Source organism: Trypanosoma cruzi, genomic scaffold, assembly GCF_000209065.1.
Source record: "Trypanosoma cruzi strain CL Brener 1047053516901 genomic scaffold, whole genome shotgun sequence".
In the NCBI taxonomy this organism is placed as follows: domain Eukaryota; phylum Euglenozoa; class Kinetoplastea; order Trypanosomatida; family Trypanosomatidae; genus Trypanosoma; species Trypanosoma cruzi.
The window spans coordinates 94,628-118,669 of NW_001849414.1; the positions used below are offsets into that span (position 1 = coordinate 94,628).

Consider the following 24,042-nt stretch of genomic DNA (forward strand, 5'->3'; position numbering starts at 1 on the left):
CACGGCTGCCATGTGCTTCTAGGCACAAGAAATAAAAGTCCTGCCTGAACAATTATTTAATTTTGTGGGTTCTGCATGAATCACCCCTTTTTTCTTTTTTCTTTTGGGTATTTCGCTGCGGCTTGTTTCCGTTTGTGCTGTGCTCACCGTTACTTTGTGTTGCCGTGTCCCGTTGAGTGTCACTCTGCTGGCTGTGCTGCTGACATGCCTCCATTTCTCTTTCTTCCCTGCTAGAGGCACCGATGGTCCGCGACGGCGATTGTTTGTGCTCCCCATTGCGATGGCACGAGGGTGACTGGGCGCCCTGCCCCGGCCTGCTGAGTGCACTCGGAGGGGAGCGGATGGTGTGCGCCGTGCCTCACTGTGAGTGTGGAACACTAATCCGCCACAACCTGCTGTGAGGCGCCATGCCAATTTGTAAGGGCAGAGGGAAGTGAAGGACTGTGCTCTGTTCTTGGATGCGCTCCGTCCCTTTTTTCCTGCGGTTGTGTGTGTGCGGTGCGCATGGATCTTTCTTGCAGTGCGACGTGGATGGCGTTGCTGCTGCGTGCGCATTTGTGCATGTGTTGTGCGGCGGACTTCTCTTTCTCTCCCATGGCACCGCCCTTGTGTGTGGGCGATTGGAGGGAGCGGGGAGGTGCGAGGAACTGAGCGTGGGTGGCTGCCAACTGCGCCCCGCGCATTGGGGTCTTCCACACACACGTGGCTCCTCTCGGCAGCCTCTTGCAGCACCAGGCCGTGGATTGAGAGGATGGGAGTGTCTGCTCCTACCACAAGGACAACGAGATGCAGTGCATGACGGTGAGGCTGATCCGCGTGTGGTTGCAGCGCATGGGACACGTGCGCGAGTACGCGTTGGGTGTTGCGCTCATCATTGGGGAAGAGTGGCGGCACGACATTGTGGCGCTGTGTGTGTTGTGCGTGGCGGTGGCATGGCGGCAATTGTGAGGGACGTGGCGGACACGGAGCTGCTGGACTGGGAGGAGGTGGCGTACGTTGCGGCGCAGCGGGAGCGCATGACGGCTGCGTGCGGTGGGAGGGCCCGACGATCCCGAGGCCTGTGCTGGAGGGGCGCGTGCTGGAGTGAGCGTGGCGTGCCTGTGAGGGCCTGAGGAGAGGGAATAACAGTAGTAGTGACTGTGGGGGTGTGAGGAACGGTGCACGGCGAGGATTAATTCTTTGGTTGTTGTTTTTTGACTGTTGTTGAGCCGCGCCCACCCAATTGTTGTTGTGGTGCGTGACTCTCATTGCTGGATGGGACGGTGCGTGGCTGTGTGACTTGTCTCTCTTTGCTTTCACTCTGCGTTGATGTGTTGTTAGTTTGTGCTGCAGGCTACACGCAAGTGACAGCAGTGATGATGGTGATGGCTAGTCGTGTGCTGCTGGTGTGTGCCCTCTGCGTGCTGTGGTGCGGTGCGGTTTTTGGACACGCGATGGACGATTACTGCAGTGAGGGTGGAGGGAACGGTTTGAGGCACACGAGTAATGGTGGAGATGACGGCGTGTCTCTAAAGGCGGACTGCGGGTTGTTGTCCACTCGAATGGGATTAATAAAGGCGGTTGAAGCTGCGGAAGCTGGACAAGGATTGAGTGTTACACTCCAACCGGGTGAGCCGAAAGAAACATCGCTTGATAATAATCAGGGAGGAGGGGCGCCTGGTTCAGGTGGAAATGATGTCGGTGTCGGAGGTCAACCAGCACCAGCACCACCAGCAGCACCGTCGATTGGAGGATCAGGTACAGAAGAACAGGTTGGAAAATTAGAAGTGGTGGATACAAATGATGGAAACGTAGCAGGAGATAAGAAGGATCACGAGGACGTTAATGCAGCTGATTCCCAACAACAAACAGCTGATCAATTGTCTTCTTCTTCTTCATCCGGCAGCTCTGGCACTGAGGGTGTCAAGGAACCCGCTTTGAAGGAAAATTCCGAGAGTAAAGAAACCTCCGATAGCCGGTCGCAAGAAGAAGACGATCTTCGCAGTGAATCTGACGGTCGTGAAGAAGAGGCGGAAGAACTGGTGAAAAACGAAGAAGAACTAAAAAACGACAAAATGGTTCATAAGTCACCAACGGAGACACCTGGAGGTCCAACCAATAAGGCAGAAATACAAACAGCAACAACGCAAGTGAATGGACATTCCAGCCCTGAGACTTTAGGGGACGTGCAACAGCCAGAAGAAGTCCAAGGCGAAAAGGACTCAAACAACAATTCACAAACAAAGAGCGCTGCCACCATCACAGCCAATCAACAGAATGAACCATCTGCCGACCATGGAGAATCAGGGCCACCTTCACCCACGGCAAACGGTGATGCCGCCAATAATGATTCTGACAAGAGCACTGAAGACGGCATCCCGAACAGTGATCCAGCAGCTGATGGTGCAGGGACAGCCGAAGAAAAACAAAATGAAAATAAAGAATCCAATCCGAAAGAAACACCAGTGACGGCCACAGCCATGAAAACTACAACGGCGACGACTGGCGACAGTGACGGCAGCACCGCGGTCTCCCACACCACCTCCCCTCTTTTGCTTCTTGTTTTTGCGTGTGCTGCTGCGGTGGTGGCCGCGTGAGAGTGAGTGAGAGAGCCGTGCACCGCCCGCACACACACTCGTCCTTCACTCACTCTCTGTGTGTGTCCCCTTGCATGGACTCTCGCCCTCACCTCACCCCACGAGGCACACACATAATGTGCCCATTGTATATATTGCATGCACACCCATGCATGCCCGTTGGTGCTCTCTTTTTTGCATCACACGCACCGCTGCCGTCCTGCCTGGCTGCATGGGCGGAGCACCGTAACTGTTTTTTTTTTTTTATTGCTTTTAGTGGGCGATCTCTCTTTCTCTCTCCCTGTGTGTGTGTCTTTTGCTTTATGGGAGCAATGAGAGTGTGTGTGCTGGTCGTCCCACGCTTCGGCTTTTTCTTTCTCTTTTGTTTTGAATCTTTGCTTTTGTTGTGGTTGGGTGCTCTCATTTTACTTTTATTGATTGATGGCTCGCTTGAACTGCGGATGGCTGAATATTCTTTTTTGTATTCTCTCTTTTTTTGTTTCTTCCCACGCAATCGGTCCTTGTTGCTTCAGCAAGTCACGAAATATTTGCCTAACACCCACATCAATGGCTTACTTGCTCTACACCCCAAAGTAGTTTGAAACGCTGGCGCTGCTGCATGTGATGATGTTTGTGGTGTGATTGCCAGCGGGTGCTTTGTTATCACTTTGACGTGGCCTCGATTTGTTGAATATGTTATGCGTGCCGACAGCACGAATTGGATCTGCGTCGTCGTGAGGGACGTGCCCTTTTGGAGCATTGGGTGAGCTGCCGACGTACACCGTCATTGGGAGGGATGGATGAGCGCCCATCCGTATCAACGTATCCGTGAGGGACCTGGATGATACCAGGAGGTATTGCATCTCAGAGCGGTACTACGCAATGAATTCATCGAATGACAATCGCCACTGTGAGGATGACGTTGTATCCTCTGCGCACGGGACCATTCTCGAGAATGAAGTTGTCACTGCTGCTTTCAAACTGCATGCGGACCGTATGCTCGTGCAGCCACTGGAGGGTTTGTTGGTTGTGTCCCCATTTGCCACGGGCAGCGTTTGCATTCGGTTTACGGTGCGTGCGCGGCATTGTTCCACTGGTGTTGCCAATGCTGACATGGTGCTGTGCGTGGCTGCGGCGCTGTTGGTAGTGGTGCACTCGACGACTGCCGCGATGGCTGCGAGGAAGCACCAAGACTGCGACGACATTGATGGCATCGAGCTGCAGGATGGCGATGGGGACGGGAGGACGCTGGAGTCGCACTGGTTGCAGCGCCACGCGAAGGATGAGTGGATGGCATTGATTGGTTGTGCGGGCTGCTGCACGGAGCTGACGCTGGCCGCATCGGCTGACCTGGGCTGCATGAGGGTGAAGTGGGATATGGCGGAGCCGATGCGTTGGTGAAGGAATTCGAACTGTGCACTGCTGCAGAGGAAGTGCTCCGCACTGCAAATGAGTGAATATCCCCAGATGTTCTGAAAAGCGGGAGTTACTGCCAGACGCTGCACGTCGGATTGGTATTGAAGTGGTTGGTGTGTAGACGGAGTATCCATGAAGGGTCAGCAAAGCGCCCGACGGACAGTTGCCCCATCTGTGGTCCCGCACTGTATGTGGGGGATGCTGCCGCTGTTATTTGGAGGGTAGAATATTTGTCTGCGATGCCTGGGGACAAGCCCTGTTCGTGGTGTCTGGACACGCTTCCCACCAACACGACGGATGCGAGGGACCCGGAAGAAACATACATCTCCGTGCTGTCATGCATGCGGCATTGCGGTGCCTCGGCATGCAGGTGCATCTGAGAGTGACTGAAGAGGGTAACGCCCGTTGTGCCCCATGCACGGCCGAGGCGACGATTACGTGGGTTGCTGCACCCTACGATGAGGGAAACGTTATTTTCCGTGACCACGCGCAGGTGTGCACGATATCCGTCACCAGCGGCAGTCTGCTTCCAGTGGTTCCGTGGGGTGGCAATGTGAGAGAGGGTGTGGGGCAGGACGGTCCCACCGGCATATACTGAACAAGTTTTGCTACAGGCATCCGTCCTCGATCCAGAGAGCATTGGGACCGGCCGTGGCACACCACCGAAGGATGTGGACACGGCTGCTCCCCAGAAGCATCCGTCGCCAAAGGAGAAGGAAGTCGCCTCAGGTGCCACGACGGCAACGGTGTGCTCTTGCCCAGCGACACCGTGGGTGCGCCGCAGGAGGCGGAGAAGAAGAGCGATCTTCCGGACATCGACGATGTCGCCGCCGATGGCGTGACGTCTGTTGTGGGACAATCAGTAGGAGATGAGGCCGCCAGCGACAAGGCCGGTGGCGGCGCCGCAGCCACGGGACCCAAGGGCCCTGATGCCGCTTATGCCGCGCAGGGCGCCGTGGACCCTCCGCCGAGGGAGGATGAAGCGGCGGTGGGGTGCCAACACTCAGCAGTGGGTGCAAGAGAGAAAGGCCCATATCAATTGGCATGTTCCTATCAGTATATATATATGCGCTCTGCTTGTCTGTATACTTTGTACCAAGGACATGCTGTATGCACTTTTCCTTTTTGAGTTGGTCGCTAATGTGTCGGCACCGCGCGTGTTTTTAATGGGTTTGGGAACAACAAATTGTTTGACTTCTTCTGAAGGATACTGTGGGGTGTTTGTGTGCGTGTGCGAGGGATCTGTGTGGTTTTGACTTTTTTATTTTTATTTATCTGCTTTGGCATTGTGTCGTGATCCTTCGCTTCTCCCATTATGTGTGTTTTGGAGTGTGTGGAATAGCAAAACATCGGTGCGTGGCGTGTTGCTGTCCTGTGGTGTGCTAGGAGGTGCGGTGGCATTGTGTGGTGCTCGTTGTATTATTCCTGTTGCGTTTGTTTCTGAAGTGTTGCTAGGGCACCGGGGGTGGATGCCTGTGGACGCACACCGTGGATTATGCGCTACATTGGTGGGAGGGCAGACTGACATAACTGGCGGGATTCAGTAAGGCGCTTTTCTGCCCACGGACCCTGCAGCCGCAGCAGCCTGAGTGGCGCTTTGCATATGGACGTGTGGATTGTTTTTCTCTTGCGAGGCTTTTTTACTGCCTTTTATTTTCCGCTCGGGTACCGTGCCCGTGGCAGCAGCGGCGCCATCAAAAGGGCTGTGTGTGTGGAGCGTCCTTGATTGAGTGCCTGTCTTACTTCTCTGTTCCGTCGATCGATTGTACCGTGTGCCGGCCAAACGGTTGACATGACGTGCTGCCGACGGCGGGGTCCACGTGAGACGATGTTGTGTCGCGTGCTTTGTTGCGGGTGTGTGATTTCAGCAACAGTCGTTGGGCGGTTGACTGTTGGGTCGTTGAGTGTGGCGGATGGACCCGATTGTGTGCCGCGGGAAGGAAGAATACGGCGGAGCGATGGACTCACGAGGAGTTCGGTAGCGTGCAGCCATGAAGATTGGCGACAGGGGACTCACTGCCGCTGTGAGTTGCCGTGTGTGGTGTTGATTATTATTATTATTACTATTTATGATGTGGCTGTTTTGAATGTTTTACGTCGTTTTTGCCGTTTGATTGGTTGACATTTCTTTATATCTTTTTTAAAGAAGAGCACGAAAAAAAAAAAAGAAAAAAGAAAAAAAGAGGGAGGGAGGTGAAGGCGATGCTTTCTCGCTCTGTTTCCGTAAAACCGTTACGCTTGCTTTACAGTTCGTTTTTGAATCCATCATGTGGTGCGTCTTATATATGCTGCTACCGTATGATGAGTGCGGACAATTGTACAAGCGTGGATGGTCAGACAGATGACAAGAAGGCGTCGCCTTTTGCCTCATCGTTTAGTATTGACCCTAAGAAGCTTCCGAACACCATACCCGGTGTGTCACGGGAGGAGCTGGCGGAGCGATTGGAGCGATACCAGCGGGAACTTTCGTACAAGGCCGCACAGGCTTCAGCTCGTGAGTTGGCAGATGAGATTGAAACGATGCGCCGTGCATTGCCGCCTGAACAGTTTCGACAGTTTCTTCAGGATGTGGATGCAATGGCGGAAAAGAATGAGAAGGAAATTGCGCGGCTTAGCGCCATGTCACCACAGCAGTTGTACCGGTACCATCAGCGTCAGCGGCGGCGAATGCGTCTCCAAGCAATTTGGAAGAGTGTTGTGCTTCTTGTGTCGATATTTGGTGCCGTCTTCTTTTTGTTTTTCCTCATGTTTTTCTTTGGGTAAGAACGAGGGGCGGTTGAAGGAAAAGACGAGAGAGAGAGAGAGAGAGAGGGAAGACCGAACGTTGACTGTTTTGTGTTTGTCTTAAAGTTAGGGAACGGCTGGCGGTATGGACGGTGCAGGGGTTCTGTCAACTGGGACGAAAGTGGGCCAAATTACAGGGTGAAGGAGGAGGGAATGAACTTTACTTGTCTGCCTCATGTTCTGCGAGGGTTTTCATTATTATTATTATTGTTTGTTTGTTTGGTTGGTTGGTTGGTTGGTTGTGGTGGCGCTTTCTATTTTTTTTCTCTCTCTCTCTCTCTTTTCTTTTTCTTTTTCTTTTTTTTTTTTTTACTTGTGTGTTTGTGTTTCGCATCATTGTTGTTTTTTTCTCGCAATTATGAGTTTGTGCAATGACATGATCTTTTTTTTTTTTTTTTTTTTTTGGGGAGTGGGGAGTGGGGAGGGGAAAATGACTGGAAGCGATTGTCTTCGACTCTCCGGCTGCGGATCACACAAAACAACCCCCCGGTGTGCATCGCCGCATCTTTTTTTTTTTTTTTCTGGTTTTTTTTTACTTTGTGTGTGTGTGTGTGTGTTGGGGTGGTGGCAGCAGCTTTAAAGGGAGCAGCAACGGCAGTGGCGGTCAAAAAAAGGAAAAAAAAAAAAAAAATGTCATGCGACATTCGGCGGGGATTATTTTCTCGGCTGTCGAGGCGTTGGGCCGCCCGTCGTAGCGGAATTGGCCGGTTTTTTGGATGTGTCGCCTGCCATCGTGTGCCTTCATGGCGTGTGTGTTTTCTTCCGCCGGGTGGGTTGCGCCCTACCGCCGTTCTTCTGCGGCCGCAGACAATCAAACCGAACCCGGCGCACACCCCGAGCGGGAAATTTGATCGCAGCTTTGAGAAACTCAGCGGGGAGATTGAGAGCCGCATGCCGTTTCGTCAGCAACAAATTTTATTTGGTAGTAAATACGACCATAACTTTGGCGAGGAGAATCAAGATGCGATGCGGCAGGCCGCGAAGGATGACGTTTACGGCAGAGAACCCGAAAGGGCGGCGGCACGGCAGGCGCGTAGTTACTTTACCGGGGATGATCTCTCCCCCACAGCCCTGCACGTGAAGTCGCCACGACTGAAAGTCTCACAGCAGCAGCACCGACAGAAATATGACAAGAACATTCTTAAGACGTCACAGGAGTCAGCGGAGTATTACTATCATCGTGAAAGTACATCAGAGCGAAGTGTACGGCGTGGTGTGATGACGGCATGTGGGGCAGTAGGACTCGCAGGAACGTGTTGGGGACTACGTCTTCTTTGTCAGTACATGTTGGAGTAGTCATGAGGTCTTTCTTTTCCTCCCTCTCCTTTATTGTATGTGTGTGTCTGTGTGCGTGTATCTTTTTGTTGACGTCGATGTCCCGTTTGTTTGTTTTTTCTCAATCTCTGACTGTCTGTCTGTGTGCCTGTCTGTGTGGCTGAGTGGGTCCCCCTCTGCGGAAGATGGGATGTCCCCTCCTCTCTCTCGCCCACACACACACACCCACATACTTACATGCTTACATACTTACATGCTTACATGCACACATGTGTCACCGCCATGTTTTTTGTATGTAAACACTCTCCTCTTATGGACTTGTGATTTTCTGTCTTTTTTTTCTTTTCTTTTTTTTTTTCTTCTTTTTTTTTTTTTTTGTCCCCTCCGTACGTCAATGACGTGCCATGCCCCCCCTCATTGGAGCAAACATCATCAAAGAAAACAAGAAACCCTCTTCCCTCCCGAGGAAAAAAAAGAAGGAAAAAAAAAAAGGGAAAACAAAAACAAAAAAAAGAAAAAGATAAAAAAAGGAAAAAAGGGAAAGCGTCAGTGAAGAGTGACAAATAAATAAATAAATTTATTTATTTATTTATTGTTTTTATTTTTATTTTTCTTTGCATAGAACATACAAAATAAAACTATATATATACGTATATATATATATATATATATATATATAGCCATTCTAGCGCCTTGCAGTCCTTTTTTTTTTTTTTTGCTTGGTTCTCGTGTTTATTTATTTAGCCGACGCGGTTTGTGTGTGTGTGCCTCTTTGCCTGCCTGCCTGCCTGCCTGTGTGTGTGTGTGTGCCTGCCTCCTTTATTGACGTTGGGATTATATACATATATATATATTTATATATAAGGAAACAAGAGGAGGAGTAGTAGAAGGAGAAGGAGAAGGAGAAGGAGTAGTAGAAGGAGAAGGAGAAGGAGAAGGAGAAGAGGAAGGAGAAGGAGAAGGGGAAGAGGAGGTCATCAACAGCCCCGCATTCCACATTTTATTTGCAGCCGACGTAAAGACACATTTATACACAAGAAGAGAAGAAGATTACGCCGCAGCAGCAGCAGCACCAGCAGCACCAGCAGCAGCAGCAGCAGCAGCGTGGTACGGGTGACCAGGCAACGCGTGACATTCTGAAAAGAGAAGAGACACATACATATAAATACACACATACACATACAGAGAGAGAGAGAGAAACAAAAAGAAAAAGAAAAAAGGGGTTTTGTGTGTGCAAGTCGTAGCAGAAAAAAAAAAAAAAAAATACACAGGGAGAGAGAGAGAGAGAGCGACCGACCGACCGACAGACAAACAGTGAATTCACCAGCAATAAAATAATTAACACCATATTTTATATATTTATTTATTTATTATATATTTGTAGGGTAAAGAGAAGGGGCAAAGGTGTCGATTGAAAGCGTGACAAGAGAAACAAACAAACCAAAAAAAAAAAAAAAGGGCACTTTGTCACTTGACATCAACAGGGGAAACAAACATAGAGGCAAAAAGGAACAAACAAAAAGAAAAAAAAAAAGGAAAAATAGGGAGGTGACCAGGCGAGGAGTGTGAAGACAGAGAGAAAGAAAGAGAGTTACGCCAATGAGCACCGGGGACGTCAATAGTGCTGGGGATATTCTTGACGGCTTTTTTAGCCATCCATCGCTACCATATAATCCTTCAGTGGGAGAAGGTGGCGACTCATTGACGAAAAATGAGCCAAGACAGCCGCTACCACAACAGAATTCAGAAATTTTTCAGCCACATACACCGAATAATACTTTATCAGAGGCCACAACAGTAACAAGCACAAGTAGCAGCAGTCAAAGTGCCGTTAAAAGTATCGCTACCTGTTCAGCTGGCGACAACACTGGTAGCTACTCGCATGCTGGTAACAATGTGGTAGGTACGCATACCGCCTCTCCTATTTCTAGTACGCCCCCTAATCAGGGGTATATGAACGTGCCTTCCATGTACACCGCCGCGTTGGCGCAAACTTCCCATCAGCAAAATAACATGCAACAGCACCCTGCTCATCTTTTCTCCGGCGCAGTGGATTCACCAACCACAGCAACAGCAACACAACCAGAGACCGGTCATACATCCGATGGATCGCCGTCAGCTTTTATGCAAGGCAAAGAAGTGATGCTTGAGCGTCTAATGGCATGTTTAGGTGAATCCAAAGGTATGGCGGCACTTCAGCTTCAGTTAGCGCAGGTTACAGCGCCGTCATCTCCTGCAGTTGCTGCTTTAAAGCAAGTAATTCGACATTTGGAGGAGGATATTGAGAAACTCCTTCATCTTCGAGACATGCCCACCACTTCTGCTCTTATGAATGGGGCGGCAGTATACCAAAAAATGAGCACCGATGTGCCAAAGGAATCTATTACCACGTCAGAGGTGCAGGTGCCCAATCATCAATACCAACAACAGCAAACTGATGTAAGCGTTGCGCCACTGTTTGTTGCAAATGCACAAGTAGCGGCAACGGCAACATTTTCTGATCGTGGGATATGGTCACTTTCTGAGTCACGGAATGCCACTATTAAAAATGGAAACATGGATTTGGTGGATACGTCCGGCTCGACGGCAGGAGCAGCATCCATGATGCAACAGCAACCGTATCAACACCTTGAGGTCATCACACCACAATCGGGACAAATGACATCGTATCTTGGCGACACTGGGGCATCCGTGACACAGGCGTATCCGATGTTAAATTCAGCGCTGCTTGCTTCTTGTGATGACACTCCAGCTATGTATGCCGCATCCGGTGAAACGGGATATAATTTTATAGATGCCAATATAGGTAGTCTTGGTTTTGGAGATGCCATACGTGGTCCTCCACGTCGAAATATGGATGAACAACACCCTGTGGACGGTGAAATAGTGCCAAAGTTTCTTGCCTTTGTAGAGTTTAAGCGACACCGGGTACGTAAGTACGAATGTAACATAGATATTTCCCCGGGACTGTATGTCATGGTAGATGGTGATCGTGGGAAAGATTGTGGGCTTCTTGTGCAGACCATTAAGACGTTACCAGACGGCTCTACCTCCTTTTATTGCATGGATGGTACTCATATCAATGCTGATAAAATCAAGTTGGAGAAGGGACGTGTGTTGGGGGTTGCAACGGCGGAAGAAATTGACTATCTACATCACACCATGCAGCAGGCAGAACGTGTGGCCCTTGAGACCTGCAGAAAGGTATGTGAAGACATGGGCATTAAGATCAACCTTCAGGACTGTGAATATCAATTTGATATGGAAAAGGTAAGCTTTTATTTTAACAGCGAACACAGTGTGGACTTCCGTCCCCTTGTCCGGGAACTATATCGCCTGTTCCGTGTGCGTATATGGATGGAGAACACAAATCCACATGTGAAGAATGCCATGCCTGCAGTAGATCTGGGGGGTATTGGAAACAGTAACATCAACGAGGAAATTACCGCGATGAGTGAGGGCGTTGCAAGTGTGAATTACAGCCTCAATCAGCATCAACATAAACATGGCGGTGGTACAGGCTTAACTGCGATAGGTGGAAATAACATGACAGGTGGTAGACGACGGGGGCATCGTCGGTCGTTGCAGAAGAACACTCAAGGAAAGGACGGCAAGAAGTAGCGATACTTCTTTTTTTCCCTTTTTTTACCCCGTGACAGCAGCAAAGAGGGAGAGTTGAATAAATTCTCCTCCCAAATTGAATTAAAATGAAAAAAAAGAAAAACAAACAAACAAACAAAAGAAAAAAAGAAGAAAAAACAACAACAGAAACGGAAAGAGAGAAAAAAAAAAAAAAACAAACAACCGACAGAAAAAGCAAGAAAAGGAAAAAACAACAAAAACAAAAAAACAAAACAAAAAAAAAACGGAGAAGGTGGGGTGGGGGATTCCACTGTTGTCGTTCACAACGGTTGGAAAAGCCTTTTTTTTTTTTTTTTTCTTCTTTTTTTTTTTTTTATTTCATTTTTATTTCATTTTTATTTCTATTTTTATTTTTATTCATTTATTTTACATCCATGCGGGAGGGAAAACGAAAACAAAACAGAAGAGAACGTTTTAAAAAAGAGAGAAACAAAAAAAAAGAAACACACACACACAGAGAGAGAGAGAGAGAGCGGCAAACATCTTACCGACAGAAGACGTCCCTCCCACCCAAACCGAAAGAAAAAAAAAGGAGGAAAATTGTTTGTGTGAGAAAAAAAAAAAAAAAATGAAGGAATTAAAGAAGAGGGGGAGAGAGAAAGAGAGGTGCGGGTGAACGCACACACACACACAGACAGACGGACAGAACGAAAAGGGGGGTGAAAAAAAAAAAGGTATGTTTTCAAGTAAATCAAGAGCAAATAACAGAAGAAGGGGGAAAAGGAGGCTTTTTTTGTGTGTGTTTTTTTGTTTGTTTGTTTGTTGGTATTTATTTTATTTTATTTTATTATTATTAATTTCTTTTTTTTGAGCAACTCATTGACGGTGTGTGTTACGTTTTGTTGTGTGGGGGAGGGGAGAGAAAAGGGAGGAGTAGCGGAAGCAACGGCTCTGCAATGTCATGAGGCGACGCTGACATGACTACCTCCTCCTCTCCCCCTTCGCCTTCTTTCTTTTTTCTTTTTTTTTTTTTTTTGTTTTGTTTTATTTCTCTCTCTCTCTCTCTCTCTCCTTCTCTCTCCGACAATCTCACATGACACTCACACTTATTTGTAGGTCATTACTTGTGTTTTTGTCGTTGCGGCTGTGCCTTCACACGTAGGCAGCGAAACTGAGGGGAAGGAGACGAGGGTCATGGACGGGGAAGAGTTAAGAGAAAAGAAGGGGAAAAGGAGGAGGTAAAGACGTGAATGTCATGAGGAAAAAAAAATAATATACAAATACATAGAGAGAGAGGAGTGGACCTCGTTGTTGTTGTTGGGTGTGTGTGTGTGTGTGGCAAAAGAAGGCAAAGGCACTTCAAAGTGAGGGCCTAAGGGAATGACAGCAGATGTGTTTCTGTATTTGTGTGTGGGAAGAATATCAGATAATTCAATTAAAAAAAAAAAAAAAAAAGAACCATACTCACACGTACAGAGAGAGAGAGAGAGAGAAAGAAAGAAAGAAGGGAATATAATCGGCGAAATCAGGCGATGTTGTGGGCTTTTTTTTTTTCCTTTTTTTCTTTTTTTCCCTTATGCCTCCCCAATTTGCATGATTCCCAGGAGCATGAGTCCCTTGTTTTCTTGTTTGTTTCTTTTATTTATTTATTTATTGATTGATTCACTCGCGCTGTTTGTTTTTGTTATTGTTGTTGTTATTTTGTTCTTTTTTTTTTTTTTTTTGCCTTTTATTATTATTATTCCCCCAAATCTTCTTCTTTTTCTCCTTCTTATTTTTCCCCCGTATTCTTCTTATCTCACACTGTCTGCATTTACGTGTCTCTCTCTGTGTGTGTGTGTGTGTGTAGGGAGGGTGTCTGTTGAGGCGAGGGTAGGCGACACCCCACATTGGGCCGCTGTCTCGTTTTTTTTTTTTTTTTTTTTTGTTGTTGTTGGTGTTGCTTTTGCTTTTTCTTTGATTGTTTATATTTATATTTATATTTATATTTATTTACTTTGTTCCCCTTCCCCGCTACACACAGAAAACAACAACAATAATAACAGCAACAGGAAAGAAAAAAATAATAATAAAAGGAAAAAAAGAAAAGGAAAAAGGAGGGAGGGTACATCAAGGCAGTGGGTGTGTTGGCGTGACGGACGCTTATGTTACGCCTCAGTGTGTCTTGCTTTGGGTTAAAGCGAAAGAACTCCACGCATGTGCACAAGTTTCTTGAAGGATGTCCCCTTCCAGAGACGCTTGTGGATGACCTTGCGGGAGCGAACTTAAAGTCGTCTACGCCGTTCTTCAGCACGATGCCACGTTACATTGTGGCGAAGGAAAATCGTCTGTCAACGTTGTTTTTTCATCATGCACTTTATCCTGCGGGAGGGGCGCGGCGACCGTACCGTGTGGTGGTGGTCCGCGGTGGTCGCGGGGTGCGGAGTCAACCCGGCGTGGCCGTAACCCTCTCCAAAAGTGCTTTTGAGGAGAACTCCTGTCGTCTTTATCGAGATCCGGCACGGCGTCCGTTTTTCTACTCAAGGCCAGCTGCTCTGGCACCGTCTCGTTTCAGCCACGAAGTGAGGAACAAGGATGAGGGAAAGAACGAGGCGCCCGTCAACTCCAGCAATGTGACTGGTCAAGAAAAAGGCATGACGGCAACGTCGTCGCGTTCTACCGAAGACAGCCTGCTAGCGCCCCTATGTGGGGTTATTGAAAGTCACTTTCTGGCACTCTTAAAGCAACACGCGATAGAGGAGGGTGGTGGGAACGAGATGACAGCCGACCCTACAAGAGCAAGAGAAGGTACAGGAAAAACAATCGAGGAGGAACTGGCGACTTTGTTGAGTGGTGGTCACGGTGGTATAATGACGGCGGAGGAGGAAAGGGATACGACGGTCTTAAGCCCCCCCTGTAGTGATATTGTGGGAAAGATGCTGCGGAATGTCGCGTCGCTTCCTTTTTCCTTCTTCCACGTCCACGTTCACTTGCCGTCCTCTGCTCTGTTTTTGACGCCATCTACTACAAAAAAGAACACCGCCACTCATGAGGCACGGGTACTCTTTGATAAAAGCGAAGAGGATCGTACACGAAAGTCGGTGGTGGCGCGACTTGCCGGCGGGTTAGAACCTGCTGTGGCCTTTGCTGTGGGATCGCCTTTAGTTGTGCGTTGTGGCGCAACATGTGGGAGTTCTGCGGGGTATGAAGGTGTGGTGGCAGACGGGATGCCGTTTGGACATATTCAGTGCCTTCTGCGCGTGTGTACTAGAGGGGGGAGAAGTGACGGCGGTGATGAAGCGGAGGAAGTCGCAACAACACCCAAGACGTGCAGCGAACACCCCGAATCCCTGATGCACGAGTCTAACGCCTTTCCCGTGGCGACAAATGACCGTGAGAGCAATAAGAGAGAAAACGTTAATGATTATCACGGCACTCCAAACGGAATTTTAGAACCATGGAAGCTTGGCGTGAGTTTGGACCCGAAGATACCCTTTTATGTGAGGACGATGACAGAAAAACGACCTGCTGCAGCTCGCACTGGAAGTACATTTGATGATGTCTTGTCATCATCTAGATCAGGCGGTTGTACCCTGTTAGGGCGAAGGGATTGTGAGACGTACATTCTGCCTCAGCGCGAGTTGCTTTTTTCCTTTTATGCTCCTGCGGAGGTGGTCACAATGTGTGCACAACAAAATGAAGAGCGAATGCGGCGACAAGCGGCATTGGGCCATAGTGGTCCGACGCACGTGTTTGCAGAAGGTCCACGGACAGCGAGTCGACTCCTGCAGGGAGCGCATTGCAATCATGCGGCAGCAGAGGAAGCAGCGGTAGCGGCGGCGTCCAAATATGGCACTGTTTGTGGAGCCACACCGCAAAACGGTTCTGTCATGTATGAAGTTCGGGCGCTGCCGGGTGACGTTGTGTTTGTCCCGCGGGGATGGAGGTACAGTGTGGAGCGTATTGTTGGTACGGCCATTATGAACGCCGCCGCCACGTCCACGCCCACAGAAGGAGTGATGACAAGGAAGAAGACGGGATCTGATGTTTTGCCATACGGAGAAATAAGGACTGCCTTCATGCATAACAAACCCTCGACGCTTGCATCCTTGTTGGGGAAGGTGCGCAATGTGTCTATGAAGACAGAATCACAACTGAGGTGCATGGAGGCCGCGGAAATATGTGGAGTTGAAGTGGAGGCCTTTTTACTGTGTTACAAACCGTATCCCGTGTTATCTGCCGAACAGGCCGCCGCATATGTCCCCTCCAATTATGTGCGCCGTGGCGTCGAGGAGTTTTACGCCAAGGGTGGGAATGACGTATTTCACAAGTACGTGTAATTTGTTACATGGGCCTTTAAGAAAGAGGAAGAAACAGTGAGATGGTGGTGGTCGCCGTCATGTTGGGAGGGTGTAAATTGGTGTCTTTCTTTTTGTTGTTGTTGTTTTTGGTGTATTTGTTGTTGTTTTGTTTTTATCTTTTGAGCTCTTGTTTTTGTTACTACAGCCCATATAGAGGTATTTGATTAAGTCAATATATATATATATATATATATATATATATATAATGCTCCGAGTGTGCAACAACGTGGAGGAGGCACTCGAACTGAGCAAGCGATGGCAGGTTCCGTTACTTATATTTGTGCAAAGCCCTCCTTCAGAGGTGGGGAGGCATACTGATGCTTTTGATTTTACAGAAATATATACAACGTCTTCTCGTGGAAATAGAGTAATAAAGCCAACTTTTATGTTGGGCAATGGGCTGCTGGCAAGCGATGGAGGGGCGCAGCGGCAGGTGTTGGAAGCTGTGTTGCATGAATCCCGTTTGGATTTGGTGACAATTGTGCATTTTATGGAGGCAGGCTCGGAGGCACATAATCTCTTTATTGCCGCCGTGCCAGAGGCCAGCAACACGGTTCCACGTCTTCACGTGTTTCCATCTTCCCTACGTGAGCAGCCACGGATTGTGTTGCATGGCGTCGCTCTTACCCCTGGACGTATTTGTGATGCCATTCGTTTTGGGCTGCAGATGCCACCGCCAACAAAAGTTGCGAGAGCGAAGGAAGAATTCATGCGGCAGGTGGAAGAAATGAATGCGGCAGTTGCGGAGGGAGGAAGTACGGTGCTGTCAACGGGGGTTGGAATCACTCCTACTTGTGCAAGTGGAACGGCGTCCGGCACTGTTGCTGGGAGTGGGAGTGGGGGTCTCAAGGGTCTTCACTTCATTGAGCTTAACGGCCTTGATAAGAGGGAATTTGTCCTCACATCACCCGGCATGACGTTGCGTACCGTGTGGGTGAAGGTCGAGCAGGCCCTCGGCCGGGAACGGCAGGTGGCAGGTGGGACGGCACGCTCACACGGAAGCCAAAAGTTCGTCTTGCACATCGAACCACCCGAGACGGCCACCCCAAACTCCACCAGCGGCGAAAAGGCAACTGGCCACGTGGTGGTTGATTCCGTTGAGGCCGCTGCCAAGATTGAAATTCACACAATGCCACACAACACAAGAGTGACAGTGGTGAGGAACGAGCCGAGTGCGACGGGGCCACAGCCAGTTAGACCAAGTTGCGGCAGAGAGCCTCAAACCGAACACGGCGAGAGAGAAAATGTGATGAGGTGCGACGGCGGTGTGTGTAGAATCGGTGGCAATTCTTTGAGCGGGGAGCCGAACATTGAACAGCAGAAAGACGCCTTGCCTCCCACAGCCTCTGCTGTGGAAGAGAAGCAGGAGACGAAGCCGGCGCACAGTTCTTCTATTACCAGAGAAAATGCCCGTATACATGTGCGTTGCTCCCTTCCGAGCGGCGGCACCCACATGGTGGATGATCTTGACCCCGCCGTCGCCACCTTATCCACACACCTACGCCGCCCAATTGCAGGGTTGATCGGCCACGATGCCTTTGTATTTGCTCGAGTGTACCCGCCACATCGCTTTTCCCTCGAGGAGGAGACAAAACCTCTTGAGACCCTTGGGATGCGCAGCTCGTCCGCCCTGCGAGTCGTGCCTACTGGCGGCCCACCGAATGCCCCACAGGAGCCGAACCTCACAGAAGTCAACAAAATTGGGTTATTTGGTCTCGTTTCCTCGTTGCTGCGACGCGCCGGTGCGTCAACTCCCTTTGTTGGGACAACCCAAACAACAGCGTCGCCATTCGGTGATACGCGTGCCGCAGGGACAACTGCACAAGGGAGTCGATTCCGCACGATGGCCGAGATGCGTGCAAAGGAGGAGGAGGAAGAAAGAAGAATTGCTGCCGAGTCTATTGCGTTGGCGGGTCTTACAAAAGAACATCGTCGGAAGAAGGCGAACCGGTATTACGGTGGGGGCTCCACAGAATACGCTGGATGGGACGACAACGAGGTGGAGAAGGAAGATGGGAAAAAAGACGGTGAGAGCGACGTCGGTGAGGAGGCCACGGAACATACCAAAAAGAATGCATAGTGTTTACCTTTCAGCATGCCAGGCGATGATATGCAACGACAAAAAAAAACAAAAAAACAAGCAAACAAACAAAAAAAAAAAAAAAAAAAGACGTGATGAATGGATGAAGGTGGGACAATATACACCACTAGAAGTAGTAGACTGGGGAGGTGGTGGAACGAGACAAACGAGAGAAAAAAGAACTACTCATAACCCTGCAACAACCATGCAAACACGAAATTGCATCAAATACACACAAGAAAAGTGGAAAAAAAAAAAAAAAAAACAGAAAAAAACTCAAACAAAAAATACGAGACAGAATACATATACATATATATATATATGTATATAACGAAAGAAGGGAAAAGAGATAAAGAGAAAAAATATACATATATATATATATATACAAGGGGATAAAATGACCGCAAAATTTATCAATTTTATTCTCATATATATATATATATATATATATATAAACCTTTAAAATGTTCCCTATACTCTTACTTTACTCAATAAATATAAAAATACAATATGGTCTACCATCTTCTTCTCTTCTGGTCTTTTTTTTTTTTTTTTTTTCTTTTGTCATTTATCATTTTTAATGAGCGAATGAAATTTGACTATAACAACAACAACAAATACCAACAAAAGACGGGGTAAAATAAACATTAAGAGGCATTGGTCACCAATATCATCAAAACACAATAGGAAAAACAACATCCAATACCACAAAGAAGAAACCAACACATAAATAGAAAAATTATTTCAACGAGAGAACTACCAGCAAAAACAACAACAACAAAAAAAAAAAGGACCGCATAAATGAACTTAATGATTGCAAACAGGTATCGCATTAGTCAGAAGATTGGGGCGGGGTCGTTCGGCGAGATCTTCCGCGGCACAAACATACAGACGGGCGAGACCGTGGCCATCAAGCTGGAGCAGGCGAAGACGCGCCATCCACAGCTCGCCTTTGAGGCCCGATTCTACCGCATTCTCAACGCAGGCGGCGGGGTCGTGGGCATCCCCAACATTCTTTTTTATGGCGTGGAGGGCGAGTTCAACGTGATGGTGATGGACCTGCTGGGGCCCTCGCTCGAGGACCTCTTCAGCTTCTGTGGTAGGAAGCTGTCGCTGAAGACAACGCTGATGCTGGCGGAGCAGATGATTGCGCGCATCGAGTTTGTCCACAGCAAGAGCGTCATCCACCGCGACATGAAGCCGGACAATTTCTTGATGGGCACCGGGAAGAAGGGGCACCACGTCTACGTCGTTGATTTTGGTCTCGCCAAGAAGTACCGCGACCCCCGCACGCACCAGCACATCCCGTACAAGGAGGGGAAAAGCCTGACGGGAACGGCACGGTACTGCTCGATCAACACGCACCTTGGCATTGAGCAGAGCCGTCGCGACGACCTGGAGGGCATCGGCTACATCCTGATGTATTTCTTGCGTGGCTCACTGCCGTGGCAGGGCTTACCAGCTGCAACGAAGCAGGAAAAGTACGTCGCGATTGCTAAATGTAAAATGTCTTCATCTCTAGAGACGCTGTGCAAGGGCTTTCCCGCGGAGTTCGCCGCGTACCTCAACTACACCCGAAGCCTGCGCTTCGAGGACAAGCCGGACTACAGCTACCTGAAACGGCTCTTCCGAGAGCTCTTCATTAGGGAGGGGTACCACGTGGACTACGTGTTTGACTGGACGCTGAAGCGCATCCACGAGAGTCTTCAGGATGAAGAGAAAGAATTGTCCAACAATTAGTTTAAAGAAAACTCAATAAGGGCTGCAACTTGAACAAAAAGTCTGTACAAAGCCGCATAAATACTCGGCAAAAGTTGGAGAGAAATATCTACTTATACATCAACAAATGAAACCTTACACAAATATCGAGTGCAATCAGGATAAAGACAAAAATGAGAAAAAACGATAAAACAATACACATAGAAAACAATTGACGCTTTTTTTTTTCTTTTGTTGCCGGCAAGGTAGGAGTGAACGTCACACAAACACCTCACGCAACACACGATGAGCTTAGAGCTTCGAGTGGGTAACCGCTTCCGCCTCGGCCAGAAGATAGGGGCGGGGTCGTTCGGCGAGATCTTCCGCGGCACAAACATACAGACGGGCGAGACCGTGGCCATCAAGCTGGAGCAGGCGAAGACGCGCCATCCACAGCTCGCCTTTGAGGCCCGATTCTACCGCATTCTCAACGCAGGCGGCGGGGTCGTGGGCATCCCCAACATTCTTTTTTATGGCGTGGAGGGCGAGTTCAACGTGATGGTGATGGACCTGCTGGGGCCCTCGCTCGAGGACCTCTTCAGCTTCTGTGATAGGAAGCTGTCGCTGAAGACAACGCTGATGCTGGCGGAGCAGATGATTGCGCGCATCGAGTTTGTCCACAGCAAGAGCGTCATCCACCGCGACATGAAGCCGGACAATTTCTTGATGGGCACCGGGAAGAAGGGGCACCACGTCTACGTCGTTGATTTTGGTCTCGCCAAGAAGTACCGCGACCCCCGCACGCACCAGCACATCCCGTACAAGGAGGGGAAAAGCCTGACGGGAACGGCACGGTACTGCTCGATCAACACGCATCTTGGCATTGAGCAGAGCCGTCGCGACGACCTGGAGGGCATCGGCTACATCCTGATGTATTTCTTGCGTGGCTCACTGCCGTGGCAGGGCCTGAAAGCGCACACGAAGCAGGAAAAGTACTCTCGCATATCCGAGCGCAAGCAGACAACGCCCCGTGGAGACGCTGTGCAAGGGCTTTCCCGCGGAGTTCGCCGCGTACCTCAACTACACCCGAAGCTTGCGCTTCGAGGACAAGCCGGACTACAGCTACCTGAAACGGCTCTTCCGAGAGCTCTTCATTAGGGAGGGGTACCACGTGGACTACGTGTTTGACTGGACGCTGAAGCGCATCCACGAGAACCTGAAGGCGGAGGGGTCCGGCCAGCAGGAACAAAAACAGCAGCAGCAGCAACAACGAGAGCGGGGGGATGTAGAGCAGGCGTAGCCCACCTGCACAGTCCGGGACCCTTGTTCCGCGTAATGTTTGTACGACGTCTTTGGACGTCCCACACGCTCCATTGTTGAACATATCACTAATTTTGGGAAATGAACATTCTACTCTTGCTTTGAGCACGAGGAGGTGCGTGCACGGTGATGTGTGGTGGCAGTTTAGGTGAATAGAAAACTCCCGCTGTCTCCCTTTTTGCCCTGTGTGCCTTACTCGGCGCTCTCTCCGTCGTGCTTTTGAGGCCTTCTCCGTACGCGTTACCGTCCCCATGCTACAGTTTATTGATGTTTGCGCCCTGTCGCCCACCACGCCAGCGGTGACGACGCGGCGATTCGGCACTCTCTTTGTGCGAAGAAAGGGGGGACCCGTCGCATGAGCGGCGTGCCGTGCGGGGGGTCGCCCCTCTCCCTGCCCCCGCCAAAAAAATGGGCCCTGCTTTTCTTTCTCTTCTTTTGTTGCCGGCAAGGTAGGAGTGAACGTCACACAAACACCTCACGCAACACACGATGAGCTTAGAGCTTCGAGTGGGTAACCGCTTCCGCCTCGGCCAGAAGATAGGGGCGGGGTCGTTCGGCGAGATCTTCCGCGGCACAAACATACAGACGGGCGAGACCGTGGCCATCAAGCTGGAGCAGGCGAAGACGCGCCATCCACAGCTCGCCTTTGAGGCCCGATTCTACCGCATTCTCAACGCAGGCGGCGGGGTCGTGGGCATCCCCAACATTCTTTTTTATGGCGTGGAGGGCGAGTTCAACGTGATGGTGATGGACCTGCTGGGGCCCTCGCTCGAGGACCTCTTCAGCTTCTGTGATAGGAAGCTGTCGCTGAAGACAACGCTGATGCTGGCGGAGCAGATGATTGCGCGCATCGAGTTTGTCCACAGCAAGAGCGTCATCCACCGCGACATGAAGCCGGACAATTTCTTGATGGGCACCGGGAAGAAGGGGCACCACGTCTACGTCGTTGATTTTGGTCTCGCCAAGAAGTACCGCGACCCCCGCACGCACCAGCACATCCCGTACAAGGAGGGGAAAAGCCTGACGGGAACGGCACGGTACTGCTCGATCAACACGCATCTTGGCATTGAGCAGAGCCGTCGCGACGACCTGGAGGGCATCGGCTACATCCTGATGTATTTCTTGCGTGGCTCACTGCCGTGGCAGGGCCTGAAAGCGCACACGAAGCAGGAAAAGTACTCTCGCATATCCGAGCGCAAGCAGACAACGCCCGTGGAGACGCTGTGCAAGGGCTTTCCCGCGGAGTTCGCCGCGTACCTCAACTACACCCGAAGCTTGCGCTTCGAGGACAAGCCGGACTACAGCTACCTGAAACGGCTCTTCCGAGAGCTCTTCATTAGGGAGGGGTACCACGTGGACTACGTGTTTGACTGGACGCTGAAGCGCATCCACGAGAACCTGAAGGCGGAGGGGTCCGGCCAGCAGGAACAAAAACAGCAGCAGCAGCAACAACGAGAGCGGGGGGATGTAGAGCAGGCGTAGCCCACCTGCACAGTCCGGGACCCTTGTTCCGCGTAATGTTTGTACGACGTCTTTGGACGTCCCACACGCTCCATTGTTGAACATATCACTAATTTTGGGAAATGAACATTCTACTCTTGCTTTGAGCACGAGGAGGTGCGTGCACGGTGATGTGTGGTGGCAGTTTAGGTGAATAGAAAACTCCCGCTGTCTCCCTTTTTGCCCTGTGTGCCTTACTCGGCGCTCTCTCCGTCGTGCTTTTGAGGCCTTCTCCGTACGCGTTACCGTCCCCATGCTACAGTTTATTGATGTTTGCGCCCTGTCGCCCACCACGCCAGCGGTGACGACGCGGCGATTCGGCACTCTCTTTGTGCGAAGAAAGGGGGGACCCGTCGCATGAGCGGCGTGCCGTGCGGGGGGTCGCCCCTCTCCCTGCCCCCGCCAAAAAAATGGGCCCTGCTTTTCTTTCTCTTCTTTTGTTGCCGGCAAGGTAGGAGTGAACGTCACACAAACACCTCACGCAACACACGATGAGCTTAGAGCTTCGAGTGGGTAACCGCTTCCGCCTCGGCCAGAAGATAGGGGCGGGGTCGTTCGGCGAGATCTTCCGCGGCACAAACATACAGACGGGCGAGACCGTGGCCATCAAGCTGGAGCAGGCGAAGACGCGCCATCCACAGCTCGCCTTTGAGGCCCGATTCTACCGCATTCTCAACGCAGGCGGCGGGGTCGTGGGCATCCCCAACATTCTTTTTTATGGCGTGGAGGGCGAGTTCAACGTGATGGTGATGGACCTGCTGGGGCCCTCGCTCGAGGACCTCTTCAGCTTCTGTGATAGGAAGCTGTCGCTGAAGACAACGCTGATGCTGGCGGAGCAGATGATTGCGCGCATCGAGTTTGTCCACAGCAAGAGCGTCATCCACCGCGACATGAAGCCGGACAATTTCTTGATGGGCACCGGGAAGAAGGGGCACCACGTCTACGTCGTTGATTTTGGTCTCGCCAAGAAGTACCGCGACCCCCGCACGCACCAGCACATCCCGTACAAGGAGGGGAAAAGCCTGACGGGAACGGCACGGTACTGCTCGATCAACACGCATCTTGGCATTGAGCAGAGCCGTCGCGACGACCTGGAGGGCATCGGCTACATCCTGATGTATTTCTTGCGTGGCTCACTGCCGTGGCAGGGCCTGAAAGCGCACACGAAGCAGGAAAAGTACTCTCGCATATCCGAGCGCAAGCAGACAACGCCCGTGGAGACGCTGTGCAAGGGCTTTCCCGCGGAGTTCGCCGCGTACCTCAACTACACCCGAAGCTTGCGCTTCGAGGACAAGCCGGACTACAGCTACCTGAAACGGCTCTTCCGAGAGCTCTTCATTAGGGAGGGGTACCACGTGGACTACGTGTTTGACTGGACGCTGAAGCGCATCCACGAGAACCTGAAGGCGGAGGGGTCCGGCCAGCAGGAACAAAAACAGCAGCAGCAGCAACAACGAGAGCGGGGGGATGTAGAGCAGGCGTAGCCCACCTG

At 50.3% G+C, this 24,042-nt stretch overlaps 10 protein-coding genes and 2 pseudogenes across 10 annotated transcripts, besides 57 other annotated features; all 12 read left to right on the plus strand.

Annotated features, from left to right (window-relative positions):
• Positions 1 to 68: part of a sequence feature (haploid, Esmeraldo-like haplotype) that runs on past the window's edge.
• Positions 69 to 1,258: a sequence feature (areas not merged during assembly with more than two copies in the genome that could not be assigned to a particular haplotype).
• Positions 756 to 1,085, plus strand: Tc00.1047053508541.125 (annotated as a pseudogene).
• Positions 1,259 to 2,131: a sequence feature (heterozygous, non-Esmeraldo-like haplotype).
• Tc00.1047053508541.130 (mucin-associated surface protein (MASP), putative) lies at positions 1,356 to 2,576 on the plus strand (the record flags this gene model as incomplete). The annotated part of the gene is made up of 1 exon (XM_810760.1): positions 1,356 to 2,576. One exon carries the CDS (start codon positions 1,356 to 1,358, stop codon positions 2,574 to 2,576), a length of 1,221 nt encoding a protein of 406 aa, XP_815853.1.
• Positions 2,132 to 4,556: a sequence feature (areas not merged during assembly with more than two copies in the genome that could not be assigned to a particular haplotype).
• Tc00.1047053508541.140 lies at positions 3,699 to 4,625 on the plus strand (annotated as a pseudogene).
• Positions 4,557 to 4,637: a sequence feature (heterozygous, Esmeraldo-like haplotype).
• Positions 4,638 to 5,505: a sequence feature (areas merged during assembly that could not be assigned to a particular haplotype. This can correspond to areas where the two haplotypes were merged or to regions with more than two copies in the genome that were merged during assembly.).
• Positions 5,506 to 19,021: a sequence feature (heterozygous, Esmeraldo-like haplotype).
• Positions 6,127 to 6,153: a microsatellite.
• Positions 6,174 to 6,734, plus strand: Tc00.1047053508541.160 (hypothetical protein, conserved; the record flags this gene model as incomplete). The annotated part of the gene is made up of 1 exon (XM_810761.1): positions 6,174 to 6,734. One exon carries the CDS (start codon positions 6,174 to 6,176, stop codon positions 6,732 to 6,734), a length of 561 nt encoding a protein of 186 aa, XP_815854.1.
• Positions 6,762 to 6,785: a microsatellite.
• Positions 6,963 to 6,997: a microsatellite.
• Positions 7,013 to 7,066: a sequence feature (T-rich).
• Positions 7,138 to 7,159: a microsatellite.
• Positions 7,362 to 7,386: a microsatellite.
• Positions 7,386 to 8,051, plus strand: Tc00.1047053508541.170 (hypothetical protein, conserved; the record flags this gene model as incomplete). Its single annotated transcript, XM_810762.1, has 1 exon — positions 7,386 to 8,051. One exon carries the CDS (start codon positions 7,386 to 7,388, stop codon positions 8,049 to 8,051), a length of 666 nt encoding a protein of 221 aa, XP_815855.1.
• Positions 8,158 to 8,193: a microsatellite.
• Positions 8,243 to 8,300: a microsatellite.
• Positions 8,355 to 8,407: a microsatellite.
• Positions 8,498 to 8,567: a sequence feature (A-rich).
• Positions 8,592 to 8,614: a sequence feature (AT_rich).
• Positions 8,615 to 8,646: a microsatellite.
• Positions 8,670 to 8,709: a microsatellite.
• Positions 8,804 to 8,825: a microsatellite.
• Positions 8,866 to 8,893: a microsatellite.
• Positions 8,903 to 8,998: a microsatellite.
• Positions 9,088 to 9,134: a microsatellite.
• Positions 9,182 to 9,214: a microsatellite.
• Positions 9,215 to 9,322: a sequence feature (GA-rich).
• Positions 9,377 to 9,410: a sequence feature (AT_rich).
• Positions 9,534 to 9,571: a sequence feature (A-rich).
• Tc00.1047053508541.190 (hypothetical protein, conserved) lies at positions 9,630 to 11,651 on the plus strand (the record flags this gene model as incomplete). The annotated part of the gene is made up of 1 exon (XM_810763.1): positions 9,630 to 11,651. The coding sequence occupies one exon, from the start codon at positions 9,630 to 9,632 to the stop codon at positions 11,649 to 11,651; it is 2,022 nt and encodes a 673-aa protein (XP_815856.1).
• Positions 11,741 to 11,896: a sequence feature (A-rich).
• Positions 11,953 to 12,040: a sequence feature (T-rich).
• Positions 12,090 to 12,145: a sequence feature (GA-rich).
• Positions 12,223 to 12,278: a sequence feature (GA-rich).
• Positions 12,409 to 12,436: a microsatellite.
• Positions 12,441 to 12,467: a microsatellite.
• Positions 12,619 to 12,662: a microsatellite.
• Positions 12,662 to 12,693: a microsatellite.
• Positions 13,046 to 13,067: a sequence feature (AT_rich).
• Positions 13,087 to 13,117: a microsatellite.
• Positions 13,156 to 13,183: a microsatellite.
• Positions 13,230 to 13,279: a microsatellite.
• Positions 13,287 to 13,333: a microsatellite.
• Positions 13,364 to 13,407: a sequence feature (CT-rich).
• Positions 13,518 to 13,538: a microsatellite.
• Positions 13,576 to 13,607: a sequence feature (AT_rich).
• Positions 13,636 to 13,716: a sequence feature (A-rich).
• Positions 13,757 to 15,931, plus strand: Tc00.1047053508541.200 (hypothetical protein, conserved; the record flags this gene model as incomplete). The annotated part of the gene is made up of 1 exon (XM_810764.1): positions 13,757 to 15,931. The coding sequence occupies one exon, from the start codon at positions 13,757 to 13,759 to the stop codon at positions 15,929 to 15,931; it is 2,175 nt and encodes a 724-aa protein (XP_815857.1).
• Positions 16,013 to 16,090: a sequence feature (T-rich).
• Positions 16,125 to 16,157: a microsatellite.
• On the plus strand, positions 16,158 to 18,032 carry Tc00.1047053508541.210 (hypothetical protein, conserved; the record flags this gene model as incomplete). Its single annotated transcript, XM_810765.1, has 1 exon — positions 16,158 to 18,032. The coding sequence occupies one exon, from the start codon at positions 16,158 to 16,160 to the stop codon at positions 18,030 to 18,032; it is 1,875 nt and encodes a 624-aa protein (XP_815858.1).
• Positions 18,073 to 18,121: a microsatellite.
• Positions 18,280 to 18,307: a microsatellite.
• Positions 18,332 to 18,362: a microsatellite.
• Positions 18,395 to 18,417: a microsatellite.
• Positions 18,460 to 18,486: a microsatellite.
• Positions 18,572 to 18,595: a microsatellite.
• Tc00.1047053508541.220 (casein kinase, putative) lies at positions 18,834 to 19,772 on the plus strand (the record flags this gene model as incomplete). The annotated part of the gene is made up of 1 exon (XM_810766.1): positions 18,834 to 19,772. The coding sequence occupies one exon, from the start codon at positions 18,834 to 18,836 to the stop codon at positions 19,770 to 19,772; it is 939 nt and encodes a 312-aa protein (XP_815859.1).
• Positions 19,022 to 19,734: a sequence feature (areas not merged during assembly with more than two copies in the genome that could not be assigned to a particular haplotype).
• Positions 19,735 to 19,967: a sequence feature (areas merged during assembly that could not be assigned to a particular haplotype. This can correspond to areas where the two haplotypes were merged or to regions with more than two copies in the genome that were merged during assembly.).
• Positions 19,968 to 19,977: a sequence feature (areas merged during assembly that could not be assigned to a particular haplotype. This can correspond to areas where the two haplotypes were merged or to regions with more than two copies in the genome that were merged during assembly.).
• Positions 19,978 to 24,042: a sequence feature (areas not merged during assembly with more than two copies in the genome that could not be assigned to a particular haplotype).
• Positions 20,037 to 20,888, plus strand: Tc00.1047053508541.225 (casein kinase, putative; the record flags this gene model as incomplete). Its single annotated transcript, XM_810769.1, has 1 exon — positions 20,037 to 20,888. The coding sequence occupies one exon, from the start codon at positions 20,037 to 20,039 to the stop codon at positions 20,886 to 20,888; it is 852 nt and encodes a 283-aa protein (XP_815862.1).
• Tc00.1047053508541.230 (casein kinase, putative) lies at positions 21,540 to 22,532 on the plus strand (the record flags this gene model as incomplete). The annotated part of the gene is made up of 1 exon (XM_810767.1): positions 21,540 to 22,532. The coding sequence occupies one exon, from the start codon at positions 21,540 to 21,542 to the stop codon at positions 22,530 to 22,532; it is 993 nt and encodes a 330-aa protein (XP_815860.1).
• Positions 23,042 to 24,034, plus strand: Tc00.1047053508541.240 (casein kinase, putative; the record flags this gene model as incomplete). The annotated part of the gene is made up of 1 exon (XM_810768.1): positions 23,042 to 24,034. The coding sequence occupies one exon, from the start codon at positions 23,042 to 23,044 to the stop codon at positions 24,032 to 24,034; it is 993 nt and encodes a 330-aa protein (XP_815861.1).